This window comes from Mus caroli, chromosome 11 (assembly GCF_900094665.2).
Source record: "Mus caroli chromosome 11, CAROLI_EIJ_v1.1, whole genome shotgun sequence".
In the NCBI taxonomy this organism is placed as follows: domain Eukaryota; kingdom Metazoa; phylum Chordata; class Mammalia; order Rodentia; family Muridae; genus Mus; species Mus caroli.
This window is the reverse complement of record NC_034580.1, coordinates 96,245,119-96,256,025: the sequence shown is the minus strand read 5'-3', so window position 1 is coordinate 96,256,025 and position 10,907 is coordinate 96,245,119. Positions and strand designations below refer to the sequence as shown.

General features: G+C 52.7%; 1 protein-coding gene across 6 annotated transcripts in view; it reads left to right on the top strand.

Annotated features, from left to right (window-relative positions):
- The window catches only part of Jup (junction plakoglobin), a 27,841-nt gene that overhangs the window by 6,358 nt on the left and 10,576 nt on the right, over positions 1-10,907 (top strand). For 3 of the 6 annotated variants that reach the window (XM_021176737.2, XM_029483772.1, XM_029483771.1), the window contains exons 2-5: positions 5,261-5,476; positions 8,655-8,914; positions 9,061-9,299; positions 10,378-10,579. In XM_021176737.2, the coding sequence (XP_021032396.1) occupies positions 5,269-5,476; positions 8,655-8,914; positions 9,061-9,299; positions 10,378-10,579 (909 nt within the window). In that variant the 5' untranslated portion in view covers positions 5,261-5,268. The remainder of the gene's footprint in view (positions 1-5,260; positions 5,477-8,654; positions 8,915-9,060; positions 9,300-10,377; positions 10,580-10,907) is intronic. The other 3 variants (XM_021176738.2, XM_029483773.1, XM_029483774.1) reach the window with 1 other exon arrangement.

The window sequence follows — 10,907 nt, the reverse complement described above, 5'->3', positions numbered from 1 at the left end:
CCCCCCCCCCCCCCCCCAACTAAGGCATTTGCTTGAAGCCTTCTTGCAAAGCTTTTGCTTGCTGCAGCCTGCGTTGTCCGGGGACTAAGGGTTCAGGTCCCTCCTGTCCAGCCCTACCCCTGCAACATCCTACTCTAACTGGCTGGCATCCAACTGCTGTTAATGGGACTGCCTAAGCCCCAATGGTGCTGGCTAGGGGCTTGTAACAGCTGGAGTAATTTTCCACTCCCAGGAGTCCTGGTTTGGGCTCATCTGCCGGCCTGGGATGCTGGCCTCATCAGGGATGCAGCTGGAGCCCTCCGTTAGGGGAACCCATTAGGTTTCCTAGATCAGGCCACTTCCCTCTGCTACATAGCCCCCTCCATTTTCCCACCCGGCTCTGTTTGCTTTGGGAAGCAGCCCAGAAGAGAACAAACAGCAGCTGGGTCATGGCCTGAGCCTCTCCCACTCCAGACCTCTTCTCAGCCATGGTCTGGCCTGGGCTGCCCTCCAGGCTGGAAGTGAGAATGTTCCTTTGAAACATCCCTTGTCTTCTCTGGTCCTCAGCATCAGCCATGCGCAAGTAGCTTGTACTGTCTCTCTTACCAGTGTGGCCATTCTGGTGATGGAAATCATGGTGTCTGCCCAGGAGCCTCTCACCATGATAGAATGGGGTGCCGGGGTTGGGGGGACAGTGAGGGGTTCCCTCGTGGAATCAGCAGTCTCTAGAAGTTTCTATGTCTGACTGTGCAAGCCATGACAGTGTGTGTTTCTTTCTGTCCTTGGGACTGTTGGCAGTATCTCAGCTGGATCCAGAGGCACTGAGAAGGGAAACTTAGGGCTGGTGTCCTCTCTAAGCCCCTACCCTGAGGTGGGGACTTTTCTGTTGGGGCTGGCTACTACTTGGGTGGCAGCTATGTTCAGGTTACATACAGTCTGAGGAAAAGGGGTCCCATAACTACATAAATGGTTTGACTTGCCCAAAGGCCCACGGCCAGTTAGGTGTTGGTTCTGACGGGGAACTTTGTAAAGATGCTTATCCCCCTGCTCTCCTGCTTTGATGTAAGCCTGGGTCTGGGTGTGCCTAGGGTACCAACCTCTAGCCCGAAGGACCTCCAGGGGAGTCCAGCTTTGCCTGCCATGTGTGGCCCCATGCTTTGTTTCTGCATCCAGGTCTAGCCCAGCCTCTCAGGCAGCCCTCTCCTGAGCCTGTTTCTAGGTGTTTTACTGTCACTTAGCAGCCCAGCTTGGCTGTGCCTGTTGCTTGACTGTCCCTGCAGGTGCTGGCTAGGTCGGAGGCTGCTGTCACTCTTGGAGGGGTTATTTTTAAAGTCAGGACTGGGCGTCATTCTGCTGGACAGCTTGGACGGAGGGAGCGTGGTGCCAGCACCCCAGCTGGCTGTACGGAAGAACAGGCATGAAGGGCGGGGCTCTGACCCTCCTCCCCAGTCTGGAGCCAGTGGGGGAAGGGCCGTTTGCGTACCCTTCAAGGGCCTGTGTCTTCTCTCTTCCTGTCCTCCTCCTACTCCACCCTGTGATCTCTAAGCTGGCTTCTTCCTCCCTGCCACCAACAATGGAGCAGAGTCCCACTGCTAAACAAAGGTCCCCCTTTCAACTCGGAAACCCGCCCTGTCCCTGTCTCTGTCTCTACCCATCTCTGGCCCAGTGCCTGGGCAGGGCCCCCACCACTGTCTCCCTCACTTCCACCCTGGTTCTGTCCAGGGTGCATTGCAGAAGGTCTGACCTGTGTTTCCAGGGTGAAGAATGATGAGACCGAACTGGGTGCGGCCTCTCCACCCCGAGAATGGCCAAACCTATACTTTTGCTTGTTGTGGAAGAATTTCCCAGGCTCTCTTGAGTTGGTAGGGAGAAAGGTGAAATTGATTGACCATCCTCTCTGATGGCCGACTACCAGCCTTCCCCTTACAAGATTAGCTAGCTGTCTCTGTGACGAGTTCTGGTGTGTTTACTCTCTGAGCTGCTTTCAACTCTACCTTGCCCACCCTTAGCCTAACCTTCACTGACACAGGGACCCTAGCATCTTATTAGAATCTGGCCATCAGTGCTTCTTCTGAGATCATGGGGCCATCCTTTCTCAGATTAAAAAACACCCAATACTGGGCAGTGGTGGTGCATGCCTTTAATCCCAGCACTTGGGAGGCAGAGGCAGGCAGATTTCTGAGTTCGAGGCCAGCCTGGTCTACAGAGTGAGTTCCAGGACCGCAAGGGCTACACAGAGAAACCCTGTCTTGAAAAAGCAAAACAAAACAAACAAAACAAAACACACCCAAAGGGGCTGGAGAGATGCCTCAGCGGTCTTCCAAAGGTCCCAAGTTCAGTTCCCAGCACTCACCTGGCAGCTCACAACCATCTGTAACTCCATTTTCAGAGGATCTGACACCCTCACACAGACATGCATGCAGGCAAAACACCAATGCGCATTAAAAATAAATAAATCCTTCAAAACAAAGCAAAAACACCCAGAGATTCCCAGCATATATGGTAGAGCTGAGACCCTAATCTGACCAGTAGAGCTGAGACCCTAATCTGACCAATGCATAGGTGGGGAGGACCGCCACCTGTGATCACCCTCATCCTTACCTTCCCCTTCCTCCCCTTGGTCAGAGGGCTCAGCTTCTCCCAGACTCTCAGAAGTGAACTAAACCCCAGTCTGTAAGTAAGACAGACTCAGAACTGAGCATGGTGCCACCATTCCTGGAACTTGGAGCCTCTGTTTCCCCATCTATAAATTGGGAACCAGCAAAGGCCTCCCGGCAGGGTTGGAAGTCACTGGCTGTTAGAGAACAGGATGCTTGCCCTCTGATATCCTTTGACCTCTGCCTGGCCCTGGGCAGCTTTCCAGCCCTTTGCTTCCCTTGGCTCCAGGCCTGGCCAGCTGGGCCTGAGGAACAGCCTGTGAGTGAACCCCTCTCTCCTGAGGCTACCCTTGACCGCAGTGTCCCCTTCTGATCTGCGGCTGGTCCTTGGTTTAAGATGAGCCTTCTCCCATCTCTCTGGGTCCTAGATGGCTGGTTGCATGGCTATCTCAGTGGAAGGCAGCTTTGTGGTTGGACTGAGGAGTTGATGCCTGACCGGGGCAGGTCTTCCTCACCTTCTTGGACCCTATGCTTTGCCTCTATTGGGCACTGGAGGGTCAGCATCTATGGGTTTCACCTTCTCAAGAGCTCTCAGGGTTCGTGTTTTTTGGTTTTTTCTTCTCCCAAAGATGATTTCTGGGACCCACTCACTCCTCCCAGGCTCCTCAAGTTCTCTCTTTGGGAGCCACCCTTGGGACAGAGGACAGGATGGGGGTCAGAGAGAGGCAGGGTTTTCTTGAGCTGGCCTCCTCCAAGCTCCTGATTTCCTTCTGTTCCCTGCTGGAGCTGGGAGGAGGGGAGCATGAGAAGGGAGGGGGGAGGAGGGGAGAGTGCGGGGTGGTAGGGTGGTGAGGCGGTATTCTAAAATAGCTACTCCAGGCAAGTGTCTGGGAGCAGCTGTGCACATCTGGTGGCACAGAGCCTGCTGTCGGTGGCCTGGGCCTGCTGCTGTTTATCAACCCCAAACGAAACTCTGAGTCAGCCGGGATGGGATGGCGGGAAGGGAGGAAGGTGGCAGCTGAACACTGGTGCTGCTCCTGCCTCTGTCTGTTTTAGGACTGCGTGTGGCAGGGGAGGGGCTGTGCGTCCCAAGAATGACTGGGAGAACATTCATCAACCTTTCCGTTTTTTTTGTTTTTTTTTTTTTCCCCTCTTTGAAACAGTGTCTCCTTTTGTAGCTGTTCTCCCACTGGTGAACCTTCTATCCCAGTCTACCTGGTACTGGCATGACAGGCATGTTCTACCATGCCCCTCTGTCGTCATGCTCTGAAAGGTGGGGCCGGGGCTGTCACTGGGAAGAGGCCCCTGATTCTCTTTGTTCCTGGGGTGGCGCCTCTCAGTACACCAGCTGCCCCACCCTAATTTTTGCAGGTCCCCCATCATGGTGGAACAACCTGTTTGAGAGATGCTGGGCACCACCCCGTTTTATGAGTGGGCTCTGTTCATTCTCTGAAGCAGTATTGCAGTATTGGAGTGTAGAGGCAGAAGACTTTAGCATCAAGCTTGCTTATGCCTGGTCCCTTCTCTGGTTCCATTTCTAGCCAGTTTCCACATCTATAAACTGGGGAGTAAAGCTCTGAAACCCATGTGTGAGGCTGGTGGCATTGGTGAGGGGTCTGGAGGCATATGTGAAGGGTGTGAACACATAGTAGGTCTCTCTCCATGACTTGTCTGTATATAGGTGGTGGTGGTTGCGATAGGGTCAGTGCCCATGATGGTGGGGCCAAACAGACCAAATGGGGACCCCACATCAAGTAGGTGCAGATGCCCATGGGCCTTAAAGTGGCCCCAAGCCCTCAGAGCAAGGTGTGAGTCCTCAACAGCAGTGACCACCCCAGAGGGCCTGTCCCACTCTGTGCTGCTAGCCCGGGCTCCGGGAAGTGGACGATGAACGAACACCCTAGGGGTGAGGCAGTCAGGATAGCAACAACCTGGTCCCCAACAGTGAACACCTACTAAGTGCTGTCACCATAGCAAGTCCTTCCTAAGCACTATCCTCACAGCATTCAGTTGAGCATGGTGGACCGTGAGTTTGAAGCCCCTGGCACCCAACGAGAGGTAGATTTGAACAGGTCTATAGAGCTCAGAAGACTGGGAAAGCTCGGAGCTGGAGGAGAGGAAGCCCTGGTTAAGCCCGGCCTTCTGGAATTTGAGATTCAGGAACTCTGAGGGAGCCCAGGGCGTCCCAGAGAAACCTGTTGGACAGCTTCCCTGCCCCACCCAGTCTCTCATCCAATGGCTGATGGTGTGCTACAGCCTCTGCAGCCTTTCCCAGGGGACTCCAGTGGAGTGAGGGCAGGTCTACAGAGCTCAGCAGCCCTCTGAAACCCTTAGTTCCTTTTCTACTGGAAAGGGTGGGTGGGAGCAGCTGGTGAGTGAGCCTGCACTAGGCTGGAGGGATCTAGCTGTTTCCTGACTCCACACCAGAGCTAGAGAACCCAAAAAACATGGAGCTTATCCATAATGGCCCCACTGCAGCCCTACTGTGCCCCAGGCTGTCTTCTGGGCTGGGTTCACACCTTTCGCTTCACACCTGCACCTTGCTGTCTGCAACCCTCTGAGGCCCCTGAGGCTATGGTAGGGCTCCAGGAGAAGGGTAGATCTCAGCTACAGCTGAGTTGAAACTGGGGGTAATGGGGTCCCCCTAGCCAGCTGATGTTGTACTCCTGTCTTTTTGTCTTCAGCAGCCACCATGGAGGTGATGAACCTTATTGAGCAGCCCATCAAGGTGACAGAGTGGCAGCAGACATACACCTACGACTCGGGCATCCACTCCGGCGTCAATACCTGTGTGCCCTCTGTAAGCAGCAAGGGCATCATGGATGAGGATGATGCCTGCGGCCGACAGTACACACTCAAGAAGACTACCACCTATACACAAGGGGTGCCACAGAACCAAGGTATGGACTCCGGTTTTTTTTTTTCCTTTTGGGTTTTCCGAGACAGGGGTTCTCTGTGTAGCCCTGGAACACCTCTGTAGATCAGGCTGGTTTTGAACTCACCGAGATCTGCCTGCCTCCGCCTCCTGAATGCTGGAATGTACCACCACCACACCTGGCTTCACAGTTTCCACTCTTGAGGACCCGGGAAGTCTGATGGGGACATGTGACAACCCAGAGATAGATACAGAAGTCACCCCAGTGAATTCTGAATGTGTAGGGAGGCATAGGCGCTGACCTAGGGTGCTATTGGAGCCCAAAGTTTTTGGCTTCTGGGATCTCAGGAATGTAATAAGGTGACTTGCCAACCCCCTCAGGGCGGGGGCTGGCAAGATCTGGACATATTCTTTTCACTCCAGGAACCTCATGTCTGATGAGAGAGACAGGGAATACTCCCACATACCCACACCCCCCCACACACACCCAGGGTTCAAGCTTAGACTGGGCTAGCACAGGACATACAGATGTACTGAGGACGGGCATGGGGAAGCTGATTCAGTTACAGGTTCCTATCACAAAGGCCAATACTCTACCAGTCCAGGTATTCCCTTTCCTTCTGGGACAAAGGTGCACATGGCTTTAGGACTGTCATTCGCAGATGCCCCCAGGGCCCTAAATGTTCCAGGGGATGAGATTTGGGGCCTGGACGGTTGCAGGATGAGTTGAGGCTGGTGAGGTCTCTATGAACTGAACCTCTGTGTCCTGGGTCTCCTTCCTGGCTGTGCAGGCAGGAACCTCTCTGTGCCTGGCTGGACCAGTGTACTCCTAGGAGCTAAAGGAAAGCATATAGGTGGGAGAGCCCTGTAGGCAGCCTCTCCTTCCCCATTAGTTAGAGAATGACCTTGTTCCTGCCCTCTCTACTAGGGCATTGGAGCGTTGGCCACAGCAGGGCTATATGGGACTTTTTCTTTTAATAGCCCCAGCCTACCCAGAGGGAGAACCCAGTGTTTCCCTTGAGGACTCTTGCTCCTGCCTTCTCAAAGCCAGCCTCCTGTCCTGTCTCTTGATTGGCTATGTGGTCTTGGCTGGTGCCTCGGGGACTTCTTTTGGCCCCCTGTTCAGGGAGAGAGTTGCTACTCTATGGAGGATGAGTTGTGTAGTTAGACTAAGGAAGTTTAGCTTGTCTAATCTTGTGACTGGGCTGCCCTGCTGGTTACAGGAGGAACAGCGGGGCTCTGGGCTCCTGAGTCCACTGTTTTTGTTTTGTTTTGTTTTGTTTTGTTTTGGTTTTGGTTTTTCCGAGACAGGGTTTCTCTGTATAGCCCTGGCTGTCCTGGCACTCACTTTGTAGACCAGACTGGCCTCGAACTCAGAAATCCACCTGCCTCTGCCTCTCGAGTGCTGGGATTAAAGGCGTGCGCCACCACGCCCAGCTGAGTCCACTGTTTTTAGGACCTCAGTGTCCAGTGTCCTGAAAAGTAGAGATAGTATTGTACTTGATTTGAGAGATTATTGTTGACAGATGAAATAAGGTGCTTAACACACTGTCAGGTACACAGGCACTCCGCCATTAGGTATTTCTTTTTGTCTGTCATTTCTGTGTGTGTGTCTATGTGCACATATGTGCACGGGGACCCCTGGAGACCAGAAGGTGTCCTTTGGAGCCTTTAGAGCTGGAGCTCCTTGATGTGGGTGCAGGGATTGGAACTCTGATCCTCATGCTAAAACAACAGTACCCTAAGCTCCTGAGCCACCTCTCCAGCCCCTGGTTTTGTTTTTGAGACAAAGTCTCATGTAGGCTAGGCTGTCTTAAACTCACTGTGTAGCCAAGGATGCCCCTCGGTTTCTGATCCCCTTGCTGCCACCTCTGGAGGAGTGTAATTGCACGAGTGTGCCACCATGCCTGCTTTTATTCATTGCTGGGAGCAGAACCGTGTTAGGCAAGCATTCATCCAGCCAAAGCTGCTGAGCTGGCCATCATAGCAAAAGTATATGATGTCCCAGCTTCTTGGTAGGCTGAGGCAGGAGGATTACAAGTACAAGATCTACCTGAGTACGAAGTAAGTTCAAAGCCAACTTGGGAAACTTAAAGTAGTTTTAATTTTTTAAGTGTGTGAGTGTGTGCCGGCATGTATGTTATGTATATATACCAAGTGGGTGCAGTGCTTATGGTGGCAAGAAGAGAGCACCAGAACCTCCTGGAACTGGAGTTAGATATGGCTGGGAGCCACCACGTAGGTGCTAGGAATGGACCCTGTGTCCTCTGCAGGAGCAGTATGTGCTCTTTTTTTTTTTTTAAAGATTTATTTATTATATGTAAGTACACTGTAGCTGTCTTCAGACACTCCAGAAGAGGGAGTCAGATCTCATTACGGATGGTTGTGAGCCACCTTGTGGTTGCTGGGATTTGAACTCTGGACCTTCGGAAGAGCAGTCGGGTGCTCTTACCCACTGAGCCATCTCACCAGCCCGCAGTATGTGCTCTTAATGGCAGAACCATTCCTCCAGCCCCTAATTCTTTTTTTAAAGGCTGGGAATATAGCTCAGTGGTAGAGTGCTTGCTGAACAAATGTGTGGCCCTACGTTTACTTCCTAGAACTGTACTTTGATAAATACATATTCTGCTGCAGACATTTTCGTAATGATAGGTGTCAGACATGAGTCTTTTAAAATCAAATCATGGGGCTGGTGAGATGGCTCAGCGGGTAAGAGCACCCAACTGCTCTTCCGAAGGTCCAGAGTTCAAATCCCAGCAACCACATGGTGGCTCACAACCATCCGTAACGAGATCTGGGGCCCTCTTCTGGAGTGTCTGAAGACAGCTACAGTGTACTTACATATAATAAATAAATAAATCTTTAAAAAAAAAAAAAAAAAAAAAAANNNCCCTNANNTNCCCCCCCCNGGNCCCCGNGGGGNANCCTTTCCTTTAAAAAAAAAAAAAAAAAAAAAATCAAATCATGATCTTAGTTGTCATAGAGTTGGATGAGCTAGGAGGGCCTCATGCTATCAATGGGATGACACAGGCAAGGGCGATGATGGTCCCCTAAGACCCTAGTTAGGTTCGGGATCACGAGTGATGCCCTGTGCTTTGGAGAAACATGAGGGAGCTTGGAGCCACATCTTCAAGGCTTGCCTTGCTCTTCAGGATCCCTGTAAAATCTCCTGTAGCTCAGTCCTTATGTCATTTGGCTTTCAGGTGACCTGGAGTACCAGATGTCCACGACGGCCAGAGCCAAGCGGGTGCGAGAGGCCATGTGTCCAGGGGTCTCAGGCGAGGACAGTTCTCTACTGCTGGCCACCCAGGTGGAGGGGCAGACGACCAATCTGCAGCGCCTGGCCGAGCCATCCCAGTTGCTCAAGTCGGCCATTGTTCATCTCATCAACTACCAGGATGATGCAGAGCTGGCCACCCGGGCTCTGCCTGAGCTCACCAAGCTGCTCAACGATGAGGACCCGGTCTGTGAAGGGCCTGGAGGTGGGGTGGGATGGAGCTGGCTGTCCTCAGAGGGATGGGTCATCAAAGGATGCCACGGCCTTTGCCTTCCTTCCCTGTGAGGAGGAGCCTGGGGCTGTCTGCTCAAGGTTTCACACACTTCCTCCAGGTAGTGGTGACCAAGGCGGCTATGATCGTGAACCAGCTGTCCAAGAAGGAGGCATCCCGCCGGGCTCTAATGGGCTCGCCGCAGCTGGTGGCGGCGGTGGTACGGACCATGCAGAACACCAGTGACCTGGATACTGCCCGGTGTACCACCAGCATCCTGCACAACCTCTCCCACCACCGAGAGGGCTTGCTCGCCATCTTCAAGTCTGGAGGCATCCCTGCCCTAGTCCGAATGCTCAGGTACTCGTTTCTGTTTCTCGGCAGCACGGGTGCCAGGGGCCTCCCAGCATCCCGTTTCCTGGGCTTCCAATACAAGTTGTTACAAAGAATGGTTGAGAGTGTCCAAAGGCAGAGCTTTGACAACTCTGGGGGCGGAGCTTTGACAACTGAGTATACTTGGTCAGAGTAGATGAGGGGCAGGCTATCCTAGCAGGAGAGAACAGCATGGCTGACCCCCACCCAGTCGTGCTTCCTCCCCATCCCATAGCTTCGTACTGATGTAAATGGGAGTTCTTTGAGGGTAGAAGCTGATTTCACTCCCCTCTTATCCTCTCCCAGAGCTTCTCCTGTATGACCTTACACACAGTAGTGACTCAGCTGCCCAGGGACCTAGCATGTAATTAGCACCGTGCGGAACCTCAGATGCGAGAGTAGAGAGAAGATGCATTGTATGCTGATGTCTTTAAGAGTGGGACTGGCTGGGCATAGTGGGGCTCTTCTTTAATCCCAGCCCTCAAGAGGTCGAGAGACATGCAGATGTCTATGAATTCCAGGCCAACCTGATCTATACAGAGAGTTCTAGGCTAGCCAGGGCTCCATAGTGAGAACCTGTGTCCAAACAGAAAAAAGAAAGGAAGGGTGGGATTGGGTCTGGGGGTTGGCTCAGTCAATAGAGTGTTTGTTTACCTCTCCAGCACCCACATGAACATGCTAGATGCCATAAAGTGCTTCCCTGGCAGTGGGGAAGCAGAGACCAGAAGCATTCCTGGGGCTTGCTGGCTGACCAGTTTAGCCTAATGGGTGAGCTCCAGGCCAGTAAGAGAGCCTGTGTCTAAAGAAGGGGACTGTGTTCCTGAGGTGCACACCTGAGTTTGTCTTCTGGCCTCCATCCATGTTCATTCACATTCACACACACACACACACACACACACACACGAGCAAAATTAAAAAGGCTTTGTGCTTAAGGAAGGATGAGATTTTGGTAAGGGTATATTTGCATGGGGGTGTTGATTTAGGGTGAGCTCTCTGGATGTAACAGGGATTCCTTCCAGACCCACATTCTGGCAACTGGCTCACACGGGTCCTATCTGTTCCTCAGTTCCCCCGTAGAGTCTGTCCTGTTCTACGCCATCACCACACTGCACAACCTGCTGCTCTATCAGGAGGGCGCCAAGATGGCGGTGCGTCTGGCAGACGGGCTGCAGAAGATGGTGCCCCTACTCAACAAGAACAACCCTAAGTTCCTGGCCATCACCACTGACTGCCTGCAGCTCCTGGCCTATGGCAACCAGGAGAGCAAGGTGAGTCCCTCCACCAAAGCCTACAGCAGCATCGTAGTGGCTTCCGGCCACTTCCGGAAAGGCATATTGATGTGTCTACACAGATGAATGTGTGTCTTACCCTAGTTCTGAATTCTTCAGAACTAATAATTTAAGGATGAGAAAAGAATTAGGGATCAGGCTATAACTCAGTGATAGAATAGAATGATGCTGAGTGACGTTGGATTCAGTCCTTAGAGATGAAAAGAGGGAAGGGGTTGGGCGTGGTGGCGCATGCCTTTAATCCCAGCACTCGGGAGGCAGAGGCAGGCAGATTTCTGAGTTCGAGGCCAGCCTGGTCTACAAAGTG